The sequence below is a fragment of the Macroventuria anomochaeta genome, assembly GCF_010093625.1.
Source record: "Macroventuria anomochaeta strain CBS 525.71 unplaced genomic scaffold BU25scaffold_47, whole genome shotgun sequence".
NCBI lineage: Eukaryota > Fungi > Ascomycota > Dothideomycetes > Pleosporales > Didymellaceae > Macroventuria > Macroventuria anomochaeta.
The window spans coordinates 20771-40546 of NW_022985408.1; the positions used below are offsets into that span (position 1 = coordinate 20771).

Genomic DNA, 19776 nt, shown 5'->3' on the forward strand with positions numbered 1-19776 from the left:
AGTGTATTTTTAAACTTTATATATACTTTTCTGTTATTGTAACGGGGTTACAGTGCCGTGGTAAAGTATACTGTCACGTGTTGGGATGATGGCGCTAGCCTATCGTGACGCTAGCGTGGCACGAGCGAGCGAGCGCATAGATAATCGGCCACACGATAGCCTGAGAACGGTAGCAATTAATCTTATGGTGCGAACTCCCTACTGCTACTGAGCTCGCTGTCACACATACCCTTACAAAAAGTGTAAAGTAAGTGGTGATCCCTTCTTCTTTTTCTGGGATCTGACGTTGCCAGGAGCCAGTCTCTTTTTGTATCTCCTGAGTACTCCTTTTTGTTGAAAGCGTTCAGCGTCTAAGATCATCTATATCATGAAAAGCTGAAGGTTCTTCATCCTCTTGTATTTCTCTCGCAAAGCACGGTGCGTTCGCTGCCTATTGGAGCATCTACGCCGAGTGTACGCTGTCGAGATTTCTTTCCAACTGCTTTCTGGGTAGGCCTCTCTCAGCATAGTGAGTAGCTACTCCTCGTTAAAAGCAGTTAGAGCGCCATAGTTCGTAAGGCACAGAGAGCAAATTTTACCAATGCACTAAGTAAAAGAGGACTTTCCAACACAAAGTGAGAATTGTTCGTGGCCGACATCAGTTCAAGCACCGCCTCCAATGCATTTTGCTTTGACTGACGTTATGATGTGAGGAATCCCAAGTAGGCAACCACAAATGGTATCCCAGGTAGTTAACCACAAATGGTATCCCAGGTAGTCAACCACAAATGGTATCCCAAGTAGTTTCCTTCAAGTTGCCAAACGGTTGACCGAAGTGGTCCTGAGTAGTCATCTGAGTCGAGCTAAGTTCGCAAGCGTTGAAGGGGTTGACCAAATGACTAGGTTGGCAATATCCCTCCACGCTTATAAGAATAATTAATCTAGCTTGTGTGTTGCGATTTCAGGGCAATAACTGGGACCCCCAAAGAGTCACACGGGCTGATTCTTGAAGAAGGAATGAAGAGCTTGGGGTTCATCCCCATTCTAAGAAGCCAAGTCTCAGAAATCTAGCGCTACAGCTGACGGACTGAGCTAAGCGTCTAGCTGTCAGCACGCCTGCAATAAGCGGCAGGTCTGAGCTTTAGCATAACATTTTCTGAAGCGTGATATCATATGTAAGCCACAACAGCTACAGGTCGTTTTGGTGATAGGGATCAGAAATTCGATGCCAGGAGTCAAGCGTTGCCCTTTGCCATTTTGCAGAGCTCTGCAAAACAGAGAGATCAAATTCCGAATTCACCTCCGCACGAAAACACTGCAATGCACGCGCGAATGGTGCTCCCATCTTGCGGCCTGATCTCAGTGCGTTTCAGCACACGGCGCGTCAATAACAGCGACCGCCACTTCATGCACTACGAAGGTATGAGGACGCATGCACCCGTCATCAGCCTCCAATCTGGCGCATGCGATTGACTGTGTCAGCGTTCATTTCGTTTGACACAGTGCAGCTTTGTACTCTCGGGTGCGCTACCGATCACTCTTTTGGCGAGTGTGCTGCTCCATGGACTGACCATACGCGTTGCGAGAAGTTTCGAGAAGCATGCGCCGGCCGGTCAGTCGTGGCGAGATACTAGTAATTGATTCGGTCTCCAAGTCTTTGCAAGCTGTAAAGTCTGAAGTTCCACAATATTGGCTGACATGAGCTGCCTTTGCTTGGCATCTATAGCAATGATGCTGAGCACTATACAGAAAGACGGAGGATACCCCATATACCCCTCACTCAGTCTATCTTGATATCACACATATGTGTTTCGCCTTTTCAGAACAATACGTCAACAGTTTTTCGATTGATCGGACTCAGCTCCACCTGAAACATCATGACTCGTCATGGCATCCGAAAGAAGGCGAGATCTGAGCGTTTTCCCACTGCCATATTGCGGTCGCCACTTCATTGCTCCTTCGCTCTGATCGTTGTCCTCGGACAGCGCATCTACGTGGGTTGACAAAGGTGTCTTCCCAGGCTTCTGAATACTCATCTTCACAAAGTCGCCAGACACTTTCTGAATTGATTGATCACTGAGGTGGCCGCCGAGTTGCTTGATCTGGTCTCCGTATCCACGGTTTTTGCCATGGATCGTCTTTTGACTGTTTGACACCAGAAACTGCACAGCTTCGTTGCCTGTAGCGTGATTGTCGATGACACTTATGTTCTCTTTCAAGCGCTGGTCTGCTTGGAAGCAGAAGTCTCTGCATTTGCGAGCAGTTGTCCACTCTTCGCGCAGGCTTGCAAGATATCTTGTATCCTCTTGTGTCATTGTTGCGCTTGAGTTGGACATCATCCGATCTAGAATATCCTGCATGTGTCTTTCCAACCTCGCAGTCGTTTGTTCCATACTGACTCTACATTCTTGTATGCCATCGCTCGTGATTTTCTCAGGTATGTTGTCTGTGCCCTGGGGAAGATCCTTTGCTGATGAAGACTGGAGCTTTTCGATAAGGTTGGAGAACTCGGCGCAGATCAGGAGGCATTTTTGCGTGCTTGAGCGCTCTTCCTTTATGCTTTGGAGTTCTGTTGTCGCCGAGCTTGACGCGGTGCGCTCCACCAAAGTTTGGAGCTTCTCGTCGATAGTTTCGAGTCGCGCCTCGAGATCGTTGGTTGCAGTCTTAATAAGATTTTTGTAGTCTCCAAGACGCTCCAAAGTAATCGAAGATTTGCGACTGAAGAAGGGGGATTAGTCAAATCTAACGAATGACGTTGGGTGTAGAACTGTGGGACTTACAGCTGCACGTCCGTGAGGGCGATATTGATCGTCGACTTGTACGCTGCTAGTGAATCTTTGAAATCGTCTATGTTGTCCCCCATGTATCTCAACTTGGCCCAGTCCCGGAAACTTTGTCGATCGCCCCCAGATCGTGAGCAGCACTTTTGGAGCTCTTGTAAGAACTCTTCGCAAGCGCTGCCACATCTTCGTAGAGGTAGATCAAGTGCGGGAAGATCCACATCTGTATGTAACCTCATCGTGTCGCTCAACGATTCCAGAACGCTGATAAGTGCTTCTAGCTCTTCAATGAGATCGCGCACTCGTTTGGGATGGGTTTTGAAGCTCTGTATTGTTGTGTAAAGCGTAAGACATGATTTGTGGGCGAAGATGACTAGTGTCAAGACACCAGAAGCAAGGCTTATAGGGTCGGCCATCGCAATAATGCGTGTCGTGATAGATCGACTATACTGGACGACTATACATGGGACCGAGGCTAGGTTAAATATGTTCTTGATCAAATGCATCGCATCGTAAGCGTGCAAATTGCGCTACCGATTGGTCCGCGCCACCGACGAAACAAGCGCTGCTAATCTAGTTTGAGACAGCCGGCGGTTATCTTCACATGCTAAGAACCATTCACCTCTATTGTTCCCCACTAAATCAGGCGCGCGGTTCAGCACATATCCTTTCAGAACTGCGAGTGCGTCAGTCTTCATAAAACCAAAGGTTCAAGAGGACAAGCTTCGATAACGTCGTTGCAAGAGACTCAACTCGCAACATACGTGGATAAGCGCACCCATCCAGAATGTATCTTCCCAGCTCAAGTCTTCGCTCCTTTCTCTGTCAAAGCGCATTTTCTCTGACCAGCCCTGGAGTGAAGAAAAGGAACCCTCGTTCGGTGACGGTATCTCCAGGAAGCGCAATTGTGCTTGCCAACGCTCTGACAACCAACTCAATACTAGATATCACGAGCACGTGACGAATAAGTATTGTGGGTATTGTTACAAAGCTATCAAACAGCGGTTGGTCGATAACGAGCTCAAACAACTATTGGAGAGAATTAGTTCTGTCCCCGTCGCTAACCTTGCAAGGATCCTTACAACCCGGACTTACCATACAGCGTATACTCCATAGGTTCAAGCGACAATCTGCTCTGTGTCAGAACATGATCTCGGGAGCCTGAAGCAAAAAGGGAGTTTGAGATGTCTTAGGAGCATCGGGGCTCCAAAGAGATTGATCGAAATCGACGGGATTGACTAAAATGAGCGAAGACCCGTCAACTGCATGGACTCGTGCCTCTGCGCTTCTTCTTCACCGGCTCTGATGCCACCGATGTTGGTGTTATCGGCGTCTGGAAACGAATCGAAAACTGCGAGTTCACCGAAGTCGACTCGGAGGGCGCGGTTATACTCTCCGACATCATTCTAGATGAGGAGTCTGCGTTCCTCGAATGCAGGGAGCGCTGCTCTGATGGACTCAAGCCGTTCTGTAGTGGCATATGAAACAATTTTCCAAAGAATGAGTCGTGCTTCTTGCACTTCTACCTCTTTTCGTAGCGAAAACTCGAACACAAGCTCCATGTGGTGTACATCTCGGTCCCACCAGTGAACGAAGATATTGCCATTCAGCAGATCGCAGGTGAGGGAGAAGTGACAAGTCTCTGTAGCGCTGGGTTCGCGTCCGTACGCCATGCTGTAGAACTTGTGAAGGTAATTTACAATCACAGCCCCATCGCGAGTAGCTTGATTGTGGGCGTGAGAATGATTTTGATTCGAGTTGGGCATCTTCCACTGAGAGGTAAGGAAAGAGAAATGCATATATTGAGTAAGTTGATACCTTCACGATACATTAGCCAGAGCTTCGATGTTCGTTTCTATACGCACCTGTCAAGAATATCCTCCTCTTCAGATGAGAAAGCAGTCTGGCTGTGCGGTACCGCATTGTCGGCATCGCCACGAGTTATGTATCCAATTGCTGCATCAGGCCTTGGCTGTGACAAATCGCCCCAAGTCTTTGTAATTGTGTCGCTTGAAGCTTGTGGAAGGAACGACCGTGAGAGATTGATCTCGTCTTTTGAATAGATGAGAGGAACCCCCAGCACCCTATCATCCGCTTCCGCTTCTCCTCGAAACAAGAAACAAGGTTCAATCTGCTTTATGCCGCCCCGTTCATTCTGATGAGCCGCGACGCGTCTCTTTTCAGTGACCTTCTTTGCGTTTGGCGACGGCGCCGACGTGCGAGGCTTGCGAATGACGTTGGCAATGTGCTGCTCTAGCTCGGCAGGATAAGGGCAGTCGTTGTCGATGATGATTTTGTACGCTCGGAGCTTATTACGGTTTTCCAGGTTCGATCGACTTGGGCACGGTGTTCGAGAAGACGACATAGCCGCTGAAGGCAGCTGATGATCAGGGAGCCGAACACTCTCACGGGTGAGCGGCAGGGTTGCCTAGTAGGCCGAGCAGGCGTGGAGATGGAACAGCGCGTCGCTTCGAAAGCGAGAGCTGAGCTGCGCAAGTGCGCGGAGCTTTCAGAAAAGGTATGCTTCCTCACCATAGGCAATTGACTACGTGGTCAAAAACGACACGGTGCCACCTCATTGGTCAGCAGTGTATACACGTCGCGTACGCGGGCAGCGCTCCAACTCTTCCAACATCAAGATGCTGCTGTCAACTACTTCTGACAGGAGTTCCCTCGTCATTCTCTGCTCTTGCTATGGCAGACACTCATTGGGCGGATGCACCACGAGCGGTGCTCAGTTAGGGCGACATCACACCGATTGGCTCAAGCTTTCTCAGATCACGAAGGACACATTGCTAACACGACTGCAGCGGAAGCGATGTTATGACGGCGTGGGCCGCTGTGGTATACTGATAGCTACGGTAAACAATACGTAGGACTATCGGGTCGATGGAAGACTGCGCTGAGTTTGAGAGTAAGCCCGAGCTATATTTTCCGGCGGACGATGGGAACATGACTGGAACGATCGTGTAGATGAGTTCATAAGTTATACCCGTATCGAAACTAACACGCTTGAATGGATATGCTTCTTAGGGGACTGTGATCGTGACTTACACATTTTTAATATCCAAAATGTAAACGTTGTGTTGTTAAAATGCACGAAAGTGATTTTCTTGAAGCCTTAATGTCCCGTAACTTGTTACACTTTATTCAAGAGTCGAAGCTGGATGTGCATAGTCGTCGTAGGAATGCTAACTTTGCACTAGCTTGCCAGCTGTTGAACAGCTATGTACGTGGATACTGATTATAGGCAGTGCTCTCTGCAGCTCAAGTTACGAACAGAACGAAGACATTGTTGTCCTGAGAAAGAAATTGGAGCCAATCCTCTAAGGTCTTTATGATTATTATGAAATTATGGTAGATTTTCACATGCCCGAGACACTGGAATACTAAGGTCTTCCATTACGCAGACTGTGGTAATGCGCCTCACAGGACCTTCTGACCTCTTAGGAAAGCGCTTGCATATCCAGACCGATCCATGTTCTCCTTGTCCCTGTATGCAAGTAGACGGAAACTGTCTGACACTTTCCATGGCTCACGCGTACGCCGAGGACTGGTTTCAGCGACACTATGCTTTCGAATAGTCCGGCGCGGTGAGTGTCCCCTCTTGCCAGAAGCATGGCTGTAAAGCTGATGCTGCGGAGGCTCTGCCGTCAACATCTCACGAGGCTGGTCGTAGGGCGAAGTCAACTCAACTTCACTACTCCCGCCTTCCTTAGATTCGGTTCCAACGTTGCTGTCTGCACATCCCTTCGATTTGTAACACACTCTCGTCATATACTGATTAATGCTCGGTCTCGACGCGGCCTTTCTCATTTGAGACGGCTTTTTGGCAGTGCCGTGATCCTGTAGGCTCATATAGCTCGGAGAGTCACTGCTCCTGTAGTCGATGTCACCCTGCCATTCATCAATCCCAGAGATAGTTCTGAGGCAGTCACTGCCCAGAGACGGGGTAGATGGCTCATCACATTTCGCGACCTTGTATACTGACGTAGAAGTCGACAAGTTCTCGCTGTTCCTCGATCTTAGTATCCTTCTCCTTCATCTGTCTTCCCAGTTCCGCCACCCTTTCTCTTATCCTTTTTGATCACTTCGCCCCTCGTGGCCAGCTGCTGGGCTTGGGCTGAATATCCACGCTCTAGCTCCTCATTCTGATGCTTCAACTGGTTTACCTGCCTCTTCAGCCCAGCTGTCTCGTTCCACGCATCATTCGCATGTATGGACTGCTCGGCAGCGTTTCATCGCGCCTCTTGCTCCTGTGCTTCTATAGAGTCGCGCTGTTCGTTCACAGCATACCGATGCACATTAGTAGGGAAAGTATCAAGGACAGTTTGCTGCCAGCTCTGATTTGACATCGACAACCGCAGGAGGAATAGACGCGGAGCCAGAGGCAGAGTAGGAAAGAAGACATCGTAAGGGTTAGCAAGGACGACCTGGCAGTAGGACAGACATAAGCTGTCCTGAGTATTAGCAACAACGGACCACACGAAGCAGACAGTAGTAGAGGCAGATGTTAGAATGAGCCAGGTGCAAGCATAAGCAAGGTCTAACAATGACAGAGTTGGTTGCAAACGAGAAGAGTGAATAGTGTGTTCTTGTTACGAACAGAAGGCAGGAGGCAAAGAAGGCTGGGTCAATGAGAAGAGAGGGAACGGGGCACAACAGAGGAAAGCCTATACATATACCCGAACGAGGGTGAGACCCGGTGAGGAAGTCGCGACGGAGGGAAGGCACGACCGCACACCGATGGACCAGCCAGATGAACGCTCGAACGTCATCTCCGGTATTGAAGCTACGCCACAGATCTGGTGTCAAGTCTTGACATGTTCCTGTGCCTCATACTGTGTTTGCGGCCTGTCTCACGTTAGAAGTCCCAATCCTGCGTTAGAACCAGTCAGATAACCTATATACTATTTTTAACTCGAGCTTGCTCTCTTCCCGCTCCTTCCTGCTCCTTCCTGCCAGCCTAAACAGCGGGTTGTTTGATTCTCCTAGGCGTTGTGATATGCATTCGATGCTGCGAGCTTCAACATCCCGGAACTACCAACGCCCTTCTTCAAGCGAGCACCGCGCTTCTTTGCAATGATGAAGGTCCGAACGTTTTGGGAGCCCCTCATCACAGCAAGCTGTGCGAAAGGCAACAGAGATCGAACGGTAAGCACCCTTCTGTTGAAATCACGACAATGGCCACGCTTACTGCCAATCCTGGAAGAAGTATGTTAACGAGCTCTTTGAACTCGTTTGAATCTCTTTACTTTCCGTCGTTCCAACTCTATACCACTCAACGCCAGAGGCTGCAGTCCAGGCCGCAGATTTGCCAACGCCTGAATTGCATCTGCTCGTCATCAAACTTGATCGTTGTTCGTTAAATCCAACTGTAGAATATTTCGCACACTCCGTTTGCATTACCTCCTGCCCTTCTCGGCCTCTTTGCGCATCAGCTTCGTCGACGCCCGCTGGAGCGCAGTCTTGATTTCACCCTTCTTGAACGTCGAGAGATCGTAGTAGTTGGGCGAGATATCCTATCATCGTTAGCAAAATCTAGAGATTTCCACAATACACTTACCAGAAGCCACTCCGGCCGGACGCTGGTCACGGTGCGGATGTAGTTCTTGGTTGTGAGGACAAACTCGTTGTACACGACCCATTCGCTGTCCTCGGCCAGCACCGTGCTAGGATGCAGCAGCACGGTCTGCTCGTCCTTGACGGTCGTGTACTGCTTCCCGTTGCCGTCGCGCTTGGCGACCTGCATGAAGAAGCCGGCGACGAGAGCGCGCTGGATGTTCTCGTAGTACTTCTTGTTCTCAAAGGGCGTGGACATGAGCTCGAGCTCGGAGCGCTCCATTATGCGCTTGAGCTGCAGGCGCACATTGTCTGCCTGCTGCAGTGCGCGATACGAGAGGAAGTGGTCGTGGCACCACTGCTTTGGGTTCGCCTGCGCCTCCTCACCCTTGAATGCGTGGTACACGTTGAGCATGGTGAGGTGGTCGCCCTTGGGGTGTGCAAACAGCTCCTTCATCTCGTCGGCGCGCTTGCGGTTGCTTGCTGGGCGAACGAAGATCTGGGGCACGGAGAGAAGCGCGGTCAAGGACAAGATCTCGTTCGAGCAGTAGAACTCGGGCGATGTGATCAGCATGACAGCCAGCGCAGGGTCAAGCGGGAACTCAGAAGCAAGCCGGCCCAGGGTTGTCAGTTCACCCTCGTCGTCCAGACATGCGAGGTAGTTGAGCTCCTCGAGTGCGCGCATGAGCGTTTCGGGCGCAGGCGGGTCCATCAGGTCGAAGTGTACCAAATCGTCCACGCCCAGCTTCTTCAGCTCGAGAACTGTGCTCGCCAGGTTAGAGCGCAGGATCTCTGGGTAAGTCTGCTCGATCAACTCCTTCTTGAACGCGGACTCGGTGTACAGACGGAAGCACTTTCCAGGCCGTGTACGACCGGCACGACCAGCGCGCTGCTGGGCCGAGGCCTTTGAGATGGGCGAAACGAGAAGCGACTCGACACGGATGCGGGGGTTGTAGACCTTTTGCTTGCTGAAGCCAGGATCGACGACGTACACAATGCCATCGATGGTGAGCGACGTTTCGGCGATGTTAGTGGAGACAATGACCTTGCGGCCAGGACGTCCGCCGGGGGTCAACGGTGCCGGTGCCGCGCTGAAGATCTTCTGCTGCTGCGCGGGAGGGAGCGTTCCGTAGAGCGGGTACACGACGAGCGGCCCTGCGCCTCCTTCCCGCGTCAGATCCTGGGCCTCGAGGCTGATTTTCCTGCAAGCGTCCTCGATCTCCTCCTCACCGGTCAAGAACAGCAGCACATCGCCCTCGGGCTCGGTGGCGTGGATCTGGAGCACCGTGCGCAGCGCAGCCTCGACGTAGTCGCGCTCGGGCGCAGGCGTATAGAAGACCTCGACCGGGTGCGTGCGACCGGGCACCGCCAGCAGCGGGGCGTTGTGGAAGTACTTCTGGAACTTGGTGGCGTCGAGGGTGGCGCTCATGATGATGAGCTTCAGGTCCTTGCGGCGCAGGACGACCTCCTTCAGCAGGCCCATCAGGATATCCGTGGCCAGGGTGCGCTCGTGGGCCTCGTCGAGGATGATGGTGCTGTAGCGCGACAGGTTGTTGTCGTGCATGGCCTCGCGCAGCAGCATACCGTCGGTCATGTACTTCATGATGGTGTTGGGGCCCGTCTTGTCGTCGAAGCGGATCGTGTAGCCGACCTCCTCGCCGAGCGTGACGTCCATCTCGTCGGCGACACGCTGCGCGACCGACATGGCGGCGACTCGGCGCGGCTGCGTACAGGCGACCATCTGGCCGCTCTGCTGGGGGAGGTCGTCGTAGAGGACGAACTGCGGGATCTGCGTCGTCTTTCCGGAACCCGTCTCTCCGACGAAGACGAGGATCTGCGACTCCTGGTACAGCTTGAGGAACTCGTTGCGCTGCTGGTGGACCGGCAGGTCGCGGCGCGTCTTGAGGATGCTCATGTACTTGCTCGACAGCGGCCGGCCGGTGAAGGGGTTGTTGGGCCCGTCCTCCGCGGCCTCGGCCTGCTTCGACGTGGTAGCATGGCGCCTGAAGCCTGCGAGGGCGTCCTCGCTCTTGACCGTCGAGTCGTTCCAGTGGCTGAGGTACGGGTTGCTCTCGCGCTTGGCGGCGCTGGTCGAGTCTTCGGTCTTGACGCGCTTGGTGTCGCGGTGCCCGTCGTCGGATTCGCGCTTGACCGTCATGGTGTGCTGGCGTGCAGTACCGAGTTGCAGTGAGGTACTGTTGGCGGGTACGGAGATGCCAGCGGGCGAGCACAGAGACGGCGATTTGCATCTACTTTTTTTGACCGCCGCGCCCACCGCTTGCCAACTGGGCTAGCGTCGTGCGTAAAATGCTGCACGACGCCCTGACACCGGGCTCTTCTCCCTGACACCGGGCTCTTCTCCCTGAAAGCAACAAACATGTAGGAGGAGCTGGCTGGCGTGCCTCAAGATACAGTACCAAAAGCAACCAATGGGAGCAACAAAACACTGCAACGCACTCCAACCGTGCGGTTGCTGAGTATGTTGCGGCAGGACACTGCCCCACTAGAGGCCTCTGAAGAAAAGAGAACGTCTAGACGTCAGGAGCGTCCCATGGATCTGACTATGGCCCAACACAGTGTTTTGAGGGGATCCTGATTGCGATTACTGCGATTTGGTTGCAGTTCCGTAGCGGAGCCATGGTGAACATTCACCCCGTTGTGCCTCATTCTGCCTCATGTGCCTCACCGTGCCTCACCGTGCCTCATTGTGCCCCATCGTGCCTCATTGTGCCTCATTGTGCCTCAGGTGCGCGGTGTGCGCTACCCCACCAAAACTCTGGGTCGTGTGCAAAGAATGCTAACGCGCAAATGTAACACACAACGCTCCCTGTGGTCGCCAGACCGAGGCTCGTTCTGCTGCCGCTCACTGGCACAGCATTTCCACCGCGCTCTCCCCTGCGCTGCGACATACCACCCACGATGAGCGCCGGCTACGCAGACGACATGGACTCGCTGCCCGTCTTCTACATCGGCCAGCACGAGAGCAAGCGCGCGCTGGACGTGTCGGCCGAGCTCGTGCACCACGCGCAGGACCTGGGCGTATGCGTTGCTCCTCCCTCCAGCGGCGCCATGAGCTGACAGGCGCAGTATGACATGCTCTCGAGCCCCATTACCAACGACCACTTCCACACCCGCGTCCTCGGCCTGCTGCGTTCCTACACCCACGCCGCCTCGAGCGCTGCCCAGCCGCTGCCGCTCCCGCTCATCGCCGCCCTCGAGAGCCTCGACACCCCGCTGGGCCCGGCCGAGACCATCAGCCAGCTGGTCACGTACTCGAGCTCGTGGATCGACCTCTCCTCCCCGGACCCCGTCATCGCGCACCTCTCGCGCCAGGTGCTGCACCTCGAGGTCGCCTATGCATCCTTCTGCGGCGCCGTCAACATGGTCGTGCCTGGCCCGCGCCTCTCCCACGGCCAGAATGGCGTGGCACAGTATGCACGCGCACTCAAGGAGGCCATGTCCACCGGCGCATACGTCCAGTTCCACATCCTCATGCCTGTGGACGGCACCAAGACTGCAGTCGACGACCAGGAAGAGCTGGGCGACCTCAAGCGCTTCGCGAGGCCCGAGTTTGGCGCACAGCAGAACAGCAGCACAGATGTCTGGAGCTCGTGGGAGGCTTGGAACACGATCAGGTCGATCTGCAAGTACCACTCCAGACTGTCACTCGCTCTCGAGCTGCCACGCAAGCTGCCCTCCCTGGCGATACAGGCGCGCTGGTTCTCTGAGCCTGTCCGTCTCGTCACCATACCCTCTGCGTCCTTCCTCGTCAACGCCCGGGGATCGTTCGTGCTGTCCAAAGCACACCAATGGTTCCTCTTCCGCTTCGCGCGTCTGCGCTCGTCTCCGTGGCTGTTGCTGTCAGACATTGGCCCGCTGCCGGGCATCGATGACCCCGACATGATCATGTCCTACTCGACCGGCCATCTGTCACCTTCGACCGCCGAGGACGCTGATCCGTCCGCTGAGCCCACGCCCGCCGAGGCAGCGCAGCTGAAGAAGAAAGCTGCGAAGGTCAGTAGCAGCGGCAGCGGCGGCAGCGGCGGCGGCAGCAGCAGCAGCGACCCGACGCCGCACCTCAGCTACCTGCGCTACCTCCAGCGCAACCAGCCCCCGAAGAGCCAGATCGAGCGGTTCGGCGGAGGATTCCAGGACTATCTGCAGAGTCCGTTGCAGCCTCTGTCCGACAACCTCGAGTCCATCACCTACGAAGTCTTCGAGAAGGACCCCATCAAGTATGCCTGGTACGAACGTGCGACTGCGCAAGCCTTGAAGGATTGGCACAGCCAGAAAAAGTCCACCAGCTCGGACAACGGTGCCGTAGTTGTTGCTGTGGTTGGTTCAGGTCGCGGTCCGCTCGTCACGCGGGCATTGAATGCCAGCGCCAGCAGCGGCGTGCCTGTCAAGGTCTACGCAATCGAGAAGAATCCCAACGCCTATGTCCTGCTGCAGCGACGCAACATGGACACCTGGGGTGGCCGGGTTACTGTAGTCAAGACAGACATGCGCGCCTGGAAAGGACCATCGCAGCCAGACGGCACGTTCGGCAAGGTGGACATCTTGATCAGCGAGCTGCTGGGTAGCTTTGCCGACAACGAGCTGTCTCCCGAGTGTCTCGACGGCGTCCAGCATGTCCTCAACACTGAGCACGGCATTTCGATACCATCCAGCTACACGGCGCATTTCACACCACTCGCGACGCCGAAGCTCTGGGCAGACATCCACGGCCGCAGCACCAGCGTTGACCCCAATGCTTTTGATATTCCGTGGGTTGTTATGCTTTCGCAGTTTGACTACCTTTCCACCACCACCACGGCCGAGACCAGCGCCTCCCAGCAACTGACCAACGGCACTAAGATGAACCATTTCAACCTGGAGGCCCCTCTTGCGCCCATCGTCCGCACGGCCTGGGAGTTCTCGCATCCCCTGCCACCCAGCGTACTCACGCAGTCAGCCTTGCGTAGGGGCGGATCTGCAGTGGGTGGTGGAGGTGGCTTCATTGGCGGCGATGGTGCCAACGAGCACAACTACCGAGACTGCAGGATCTCCTTCCCCATCCGCGAACAGGGCGTGTGCCACGGTCTCGGCGGTTACTTCGAGACGGTGCTTTACAGCGGCTCTGAAGGGCCTGTCGAGCTGTCAACAAATCCGGTGACAATGGACGCCAAATCTAAGGACATGATTTCTTGGTTCCCCATATTCTTCCCGCTGAAGGTACGTTCGCGTCTGTTCTTCTACTGATGCAGAGCTAATCGTATACACAGACACCCATGCATTTGCCCGCGGGCTCCGAGGTCGAGGTCAGCATGTGGCGCCAGACAGACGATCGGAAGGTGTGGTACGAGTGGCTTGTCGAGAGTTTCATGACGGTCAACGGGCAGAGGATCGGGCTTGGCGTATCTGACTTGCACTCGAGCAAGAGCAGTGGATGCTTGATGTAGACATGACAGAATACCCAAAAGTTGTCCCACCCTGCAATCATATTCTGAAAGTGCAAGTTTGGCTGTGATTGCCCGCAACAATATGTCCAGCTTCGTGCAGATGATCTCGGTGATGGCGTCGTGCTCGCACCTCCGAAACCTCCGCACCGAGGTCATAGCTCCTCCAGCTTCCCCCACGCTAGTCGCACTACCTCGACTTCATCTTTCTTCCATAACTTCCTCATCGCGAAGGCTCTTCAAATTCAATCATAACAATGCCACCCTTCTGGACAATTGGCTGCCTGTACGGCGCCTCCAGCGTGATGCTTGGCGCATTCGGCGCGCACGGCCTCAAAAAGAGAATCGCAGACCCAGCTCGCATCGGTACGAAGAGATCCAGCCATGCCGTCGCATATCTAATCGGATTTCCAGCAAACTGGGGAACCGCAGCGCAGTACCAGCTCATTCACTCGGCAGTCCTGACGTTTGCATCTGTCGCGGCACCGCAAAATACGGTTGCTATGGGCTTGCTTACTGCAGGCATGACGATGTTCTCTGGAAGCCTGTATCTGCTTGTATTGGATCCGCAGAGGTTTGGGAAGTACCTGGGGCCGGTCACACCGATCGGTGGTCTCTGCCTCATTGGGGGCTGGGTGGCACTGGCGGTTACGAAGAGGCCTGTTTTGCCCAAGTTCAAGTAGGCGTGTACAAGATAGGCATCCAATACGCCTGGAGGAACAGTTTTGAACGAGTGTTGAAGGCGTTCAGGCGACTCTATAGCTGGTCTGTACTCTGATGAGCTACGGAAGATTACGACGGCCCGCGCTGTTGTCGTACAAGTTTGGGCTTGCGTTAATAGGCCTCCAGGCCGCATGCTCCATAACAGCAGGACAAGATCAGATGTTAACTTGGGTTGGCAGGCAATCTGTACATGTGTACGATGAGAGATGTAAGGAATAGGCTCAGTGACAACGCTGCTTCGAATTATTCATTACTGCTGGCGCTTCCTATACTAACGCAATGCCAGTCAGATCTCCAAGCTCTGGAAACAGCACTTTCTTTTCCCGCGACGCAAGATCAACCTCGTAGACGCCGCCCGCCAGGTCACTGACATACGCCTTTCTCTCCTCCTTATCGATCGCCAAACCAATCGCTTCGTGGAGCCTCGTTGCCAGTATTTCCACCGCGCCAACCTTTTCACCTCCAACAAACGCGCGATTCAGCGAATTGCCTCTCGGTGGGTCACCGCGGTCCGTCCAGTACAATACATGGCTCTCCTCGTCGAGCTCGAGATCGATGGGCTCAGGAAGACTATCAAACAGCAGCTTCTTCGACGCCTCAGCATCATCAACTCTCGCCCGGAATATCCTGCCCTCAAATCCCTTCGACAGACCCTTCTGACTCCAGTACACCTCTCCCCTTGCAACATCGACGGCGACACCAACGCACCAGTTCCGATTATCGTCTCCATCGCCCTTTGCCGCATCGCCAGTATCAACCAGAACCTCCGGCTTTGCAGGCAGCGTGTCGACGCAAGCGCGCATCACTTTCATGCCCTCCCTGTCACACCAGTAGATCCATTTCCGCCCCGCGTCCTCGGCAAAGATGATTTGTTTCGGTGTCCAGACGCCCACGCTCCCTTGCTCGACGACGACTTGCTGGTCCGATCCGTCGAGATTTGCGCGTATGATGCTGCCGCTGTTTGTGCTGAGCGAGCTGCCCATCTGCGTCACGTACATTTGGCCAGAGGCGTGGTCGATTGTTATCCCGTCGGGTAGTGTGGACATGTTGGAGATGACATCATGGGCATCGGTGCCGGATGTGGTGGTCGAGATGATGCGGCCGCCTGAGAAGTTGGGGGATGAGAGGGCGCAGTCGAGGATGAAGAGGCGTTTGGAGGGGGGCAACTGGGGAAGGATTTGGATGGATGGCATCTTCTTGAGCTGAATTGCGACCTGTCAACGATCTGTGGAGGCTTATGTTCAAGCGTATAGTGTCGGAGCGCTGAGTATATATCACGACTGAAACAGCTACAGTGTTGGATTGCGTCAGTCGGGTATCGCTCGGGCCTGATGCATATTTGCAAGGTCTTCCGGCGAGGCCATCGACACCGGTCGAGCAGCCACGTCGGTGGAAAAGAGCACTGTTACGCGCGAGGTTGTGGTCAAGCTCGGCCGAGGCAGCTCGGTGGAATTATCAGACGGCGCTAGGAACAGAGCCGCACTCGGGGAAAACGGCCTTGCAGCTGCACACGCGAGACAGGTTGTTCCTTGCAGACAGCAGGAAAATCGCCGATTGGTCGACTGGATCAAGTCTTTTTGAGGACAACTGAGCACCAAATGCTAATGAGATGCAGACTCGAATTGCCATCAGTACGCATCATCAGAGGCGGGCTATTGCTACGATCGAAGTGAAGCATGTATTGGCGGGTATCTGTTCTACTCTTGTGGCTGCCCCTTCCTTGCCTCTGCATACCCGTCCCACTCCTTCCTCAAGTTCAGTAACCGCACCAACTCGGAATCTCTCTGCGTAACCAGGTCATCAAACTTCCTCTCTCTGACGGCATCCATGGTGCTCTCCACCCACTTCTTCTTCAGCGCATCGTCGAGCACCGGGTCTTCCCTGGCCCACCACGTCGTCACTGGCTGAAGCAAATGATCTGCCATGTGCTGCGCGCCATGTTCGCCACCAGCCAGGTGGAAGAGCGTGTTTGGGCCCATGATGCCCCATCTCAGACCTGGTCCGTACGCCATGGCATCCTCAATGTCGGAGATACTGCATGTGTCGTTTTGCAGCATGGACAGCATCTCGCGCATCAGTGCCGCCTGCAGCCGGTTGGCGATGTGCCCCATAACCTCCTTTTTCACATGTACGGCTTTCTTCCCCATGGCATTGTAAAATACCATCGTTCTGTCGATGGTGTCCTGCGATGTCTGTTGCCCGCCGACAACTTCGACGAGGGGAATCAGATGTGGGGGGTTGAATGGGTGGCCGACGATCACTCTCTCAGGATTTGATGAGGCTGACATGCCATCCTGTATCGAGCTGCACGTGAGGCCGCTGGAGGATGTCGCGAGGATCACATCAGGTCTGACCAGGCCCGCCATCTCTTCAAACATCTTCTGCTTGAGCTCCAGTCTCTCAGGTCCATTCTCTTGCACAAAGTCTGCGTGTTTCAGTGCTTCTTTCAAGTCGTTTGTGAAAATGATGCTGTCGGTGGACGCGAAAGGACTTTTCTGCAGGCCGAGAGACTTGAGTACAGGAAGAGCATTCGCAACTAGCTTTCGTAAGCTCGTCTCAGCCGCGGCGTTGATGTCGAAGGCCGTAACAGTCAGGCCTTGTGAAAGGAACAGTGCTGCCCACGATGCGCCGATTGAGCCGCAACCGATGATTGAGATGTGTTGGATGGGGAGAGTAGTAGAGTGAGGCATTGTGGAAACTGCGGATGCAAATGCGAAGTCGAAAGTTAGGAAGGTCCAGAATGACTGGGAGAGCGGCACACGCAACGGGAGACAACACATATAACAACAGAAGCCACATTTGGCAAGCAGTACACTCAGCCGCGACACACGCCTTCGCACGACACGAGCACCTGCATCTCCATACGACTGGAACGGTGATAGCTCGGACAATACATCATCATGTCGATCTGATCACCGTTCCACCGGTTCGGGCCGAGTCGAAAACTTCGACCCTAGAACACCACCTTCGAAAAGCAGTGACGAGTCAGAACGTACAACTAAGATGAGACAATACAAGCAAGGTAGGTATTTCGAGGTCGTCGGTGAACATCGGCAAACCCTGTCCACGGTACAGGGCTGCGTGGATGCTCCACATCACTCGATCTTGACCGACATTGCAGAGACATCGTACGAATGCAAGGTAGTATTCGTGTCCGAAACATGCCTGCTTCAGTCATGTGGTTACTAGCGATTGGCAAGGTTGATCGATAAGGCAATGAGCGTCGGAGAAGCCGTCATGTAAGTATGCTGTTGCCATATAAGAAGTGCTTGGTTACTTCTAGCACAAACATCTTGAATCATCACAGCTGCACCAGTATTGCACTACACCAGGGTCATCACAGGAACCACCATGGCTTCACAAGACCGCGTCACAGATGTCTACGGTCCAGGAACATACACTGATAAAGCATTCGTCCCGGTCCCCGAGGACACTTCTCGCATCTTTCGACTCATCGCTTCACAAACACCAGGCTTCACGCAGGATGAGGCCATTCTTTCGAAAGTCAAGTTTACGGGTGAAGACTACCCCGTCATTCCCGGGCCCATCAAAGCTACCTCAGTAGCTGCAGCTTTGCATGCCATGTGCGGTGTCATCGCAGATGAGATCCTCACTTTGAGAGGTTTGAAGGACGACAACCGGAAAATCACCGTCAACACTACACATAGCGCAATATGGTTTGGTTGTGTGGCGACAGCCTATCTAAACGGCGACGATGTCCTCAGTATGGCAGCGCAAAAGAAGCTGGGCGACATCCTGCAAGACTGGGAACAAGGCTGGACGGATACACCCCTCAAGTATCGCGCGACTGCACTATATCCCACAAAAAATCCCGAGACATGGTACTCGTTCCACGGTAGCATGAACGCCAAACCGGTCCTTGAGAGCATTGGCATCAACCCTAACGCGAACGTGTCCACCAACGAGGAGGCTGCAAATCTCATTGCCGAACACACGAAGAAATACAGTCCGGAAGAGCTCGAGATGAACAACCTTCTCAACGGCTTCTGTGGTTCGATCTGCTTCACACCAGAACAGTGGAGAAATTCCACCATGGGCAAGTCCCTGGCCGCCCACCCATTGGTGAATGTCAAAAAGCAGACCCACGCCGTGCCCACACCACCCATCGCATTTCCCCCTCTAAATCCTCATGACCCTCGCCCCCTGGCTGGAATCAAAGTTGTAGAACTCACTCGCGTCATCGCCGGACCCGAAATCGGCACAATCCTCGCCTCCTTCGGCGCCGACGTAATTCGCCTCAACGCTCCGTTCCTGCCGGATATCAATATTATGCAGTTGTCTCTCAATGCCGGGAAACGCACGTCCACCGTCGATCTGCGCAATGCCTCCGACCGCCAGCATTTGGACGCGCTTCTCGCAGACGCCGACGTGTTCATCCAAGGCTTCCGTCCGGGCAAGATGAAGAAGTTCGGTCTCGGTGTAGAAGAGCTCCTCGAGATGGCCGGCAAGCGCGGCAAAGGCATTGTTTACGTCTCCGAGAACTGCTACGGGCCTGACGGGTACTACAAAGAGCGACCGGGGTGGCAGCAGATTGGGGACGCAGCAGCGGGATCTGCGTACGTGACTGGTCGGGCTCTCGAGATCACACAGGGACTGCAGAAGCATGAGGCTGTGCTCCCCAGCTTGCCCATCTCGGATATGTCGACTGGTGTGCTTGGGGCTGTCGGCGCGATGCTGGCGCTGAGGGAGCGGGCGACGAAGGGCGGGAGCTGGGAAGTTCTTGCCAGTCTTACGGGGGTGAATGCATACGCGCTGAGAGAAGATGTTGGATTGTACCCGCTGCAGACGGTGAAGGAGTGTCAAGAAAGATTCCAGTGGGGCGAGATGAGAGGAAGTCATCACGTGCTCGATCTGCTTGTCACAGTCTGGAAGGGCTGGAAAAAGGTTCTTGGACACTACTTGGAAGAACAGAGTGGTTGGTATCAGAGTTTTGAAGGCAGTGCTTTCGGCGGGAAGAAGCTGAGCGTGCTGAAGCCGGTACCACAAATCGAGGGTGCAGAGGGTGCGAGATGGTTGACGCCCAGTGTTCCGTATGGGGCGGAGAAACTGGAGGGTATGTCGTGGTTGTAATGAGTAGTTGATAACAACATACGTATTGGCTTTTACCTACAGCGAATAGCAAGTACAATGCACGCAATGAAGAATAAACTCGAGAATATTGGTGTCAGTCAGAATTGACTCGGCGGACAGGCAAGTAGCAGCGACCATATCTTGTCGTTTACCGGGTACGTCAGATCCTCTCCAAGTACGTTTTCAGCGGACTTTGTCACAGG

The 19776-nt window shown here is 54.0% G+C and overlaps 9 protein-coding genes across 9 annotated transcripts; 4 read left to right on the forward strand and 5 right to left on the reverse strand.

The window, feature by feature from the left end:
• Positions 1–2015: 2015 nt before the first annotated feature.
• Positions 2016–3175, reverse strand: BU25DRAFT_326195 (uncharacterized protein; the record flags this gene model as incomplete). Its single annotated transcript, XM_033702294.1, has 2 exons — positions 2016–2697; positions 2760–3175. Coding segments are annotated over 2 exons (1098 nt in total), but the record flags the coding sequence as incomplete, so codon positions are not given.
• A 199-nt stretch (positions 3176–3374) lies between these two features.
• On the reverse strand, positions 3375–4013 carry BU25DRAFT_480952 (uncharacterized protein). Its single transcript, XM_033711072.1, has 2 exons — positions 3855–4013; positions 3375–3788 (listed from the first exon to the last, which is right to left on the reverse strand). The coding sequence occupies exons 1-2, from the start codon at positions 3855–3857 to the stop codon at positions 3585–3587; spliced, it is 207 nt and encodes a 68-aa protein (XP_033556307.1). The 5' UTR covers positions 3858–4013; the 3' UTR covers positions 3375–3584.
• A 152-nt stretch (positions 4014–4165) lies between these two features.
• BU25DRAFT_352826 (uncharacterized protein) lies at positions 4166–5139 on the reverse strand (the record flags this gene model as incomplete). Its single annotated transcript, XM_033703427.1, has 2 exons — positions 4166–4577; positions 4625–5139. Coding segments are annotated over 2 exons (927 nt in total), but the record flags the coding sequence as incomplete, so codon positions are not given.
• Positions 5140–5271: 132 nt separating this feature from the next.
• Positions 5272–5676, forward strand: BU25DRAFT_215487 (uncharacterized protein). Its single transcript, XM_033701254.1, has one exon. The coding sequence runs from the start codon at positions 5399–5401 to the stop codon at positions 5633–5635; it is 237 nt and encodes a 78-aa protein (XP_033556309.1). The 5' UTR covers positions 5272–5398; the 3' UTR covers positions 5636–5676.
• Positions 5677–7707: 2031 nt separating this feature from the next.
• On the reverse strand, positions 7708–10524 carry BU25DRAFT_452226 (P-loop containing nucleoside triphosphate hydrolase protein). Its single transcript, XM_033709788.1, has 2 exons — positions 8326–10524; positions 7708–8281 (listed from the first exon to the last, which is right to left on the reverse strand). Exons 1-2 carry the CDS (start codon positions 10477–10479, stop codon positions 8165–8167), a joined length of 2271 nt encoding a protein of 756 aa, XP_033556310.1. The 5' UTR covers positions 10480–10524; the 3' UTR covers positions 7708–8164.
• A 590-nt stretch (positions 10525–11114) lies between these two features.
• Positions 11115–13789, forward strand: BU25DRAFT_403103 (protein arginine N-methyltransferase HSL7). The gene is made up of 3 exons (XM_033705067.1): positions 11115–11360; positions 11409–13535; positions 13586–13789. Exons 1-3 carry the CDS (start codon positions 11241–11243, stop codon positions 13760–13762), a joined length of 2424 nt encoding a protein of 807 aa, XP_033556311.1. The 5' UTR covers positions 11115–11240; the 3' UTR covers positions 13763–13789.
• Positions 13790–13961: 172 nt separating this feature from the next.
• BU25DRAFT_415473 (DUF423-domain-containing protein) lies at positions 13962–14708 on the forward strand. The gene is made up of 2 exons (XM_033707548.1): positions 13962–14125; positions 14174–14708. Exons 1-2 carry the CDS (start codon positions 14017–14019, stop codon positions 14440–14442), a joined length of 378 nt encoding a protein of 125 aa, XP_033556312.1. The 5' UTR covers positions 13962–14016; the 3' UTR covers positions 14443–14708.
• Positions 14709–14748: 40 nt separating this feature from the next.
• On the reverse strand, positions 14749–17172 carry BU25DRAFT_435028 (uncharacterized protein; the record flags this gene model as incomplete). The annotated part of the gene is made up of 2 exons (XM_033708890.1): positions 14749–15648; positions 16252–17172. 2 exons carry the CDS (start codon positions 17170–17172, stop codon positions 14749–14751), a joined length of 1821 nt encoding a protein of 606 aa, XP_033556313.1.
• Positions 17173–17507: 335 nt separating this feature from the next.
• Positions 17508–19573, forward strand: BU25DRAFT_480960 (CoA-transferase family III; the record flags this gene model as incomplete). The annotated part of the gene is made up of 1 exon (XM_033711073.1): positions 17508–19573. The coding sequence occupies exon 1, from the start codon at positions 17834–17836 to the stop codon at positions 19571–19573; it is 1740 nt and encodes a 579-aa protein (XP_033556314.1). The 5' UTR covers positions 17508–17833.
• Positions 19574–19776: the final 203 nt, after the last annotated feature.

Bases quoted from the DNA above. Each gene is read 5' to 3' on its own strand.
- BU25DRAFT_415473 (XM_033707548.1), top strand. From the start codon at position 14,017: ATGCCACCCTTCTGGACAATTGGCTGCCTGTACGGCGCCTCCAGCGTG. The intron at 14,126-14,173 runs GTACGAAGAGAT...TCGGATTTCCAG, and splicing joins CGCAGACCCAGCTCGCATCG to CAAACTGGGGAACCGCAGCG.
- BU25DRAFT_215487 (XM_033701254.1), top strand. From the start codon at position 5,399: ATGCTGCTGTCAACTACTTCTGACAGGAGTTCCCTCGTCATTCTCTGC.
- BU25DRAFT_403103 (XM_033705067.1), top strand. From the start codon at position 11,241: ATGAGCGCCGGCTACGCAGACGACATGGACTCGCTGCCCGTCTTCTAC. The intron at 11,361-11,408 runs GTATGCGTTGCT...TGACAGGCGCAG, and splicing joins ACCACGCGCAGGACCTGGGC to TATGACATGCTCTCGAGCCC. The intron at 13,536-13,585 runs GTACGTTCGCGT...TCGTATACACAG, and splicing joins CCATATTCTTCCCGCTGAAG to ACACCCATGCATTTGCCCGC.
- BU25DRAFT_452226 (XM_033709788.1), bottom strand. From the start codon at position 10,479: ATGACGGTCAAGCGCGAATCCGACGACGGGCACCGCGACACCAAGCGC. The intron at 8,282-8,325 runs GTAAGTGTATTG...TAACGATGATAG, and splicing joins TCCGGCCGGAGTGGCTTCTG to GATATCTCGCCCAACTACTA.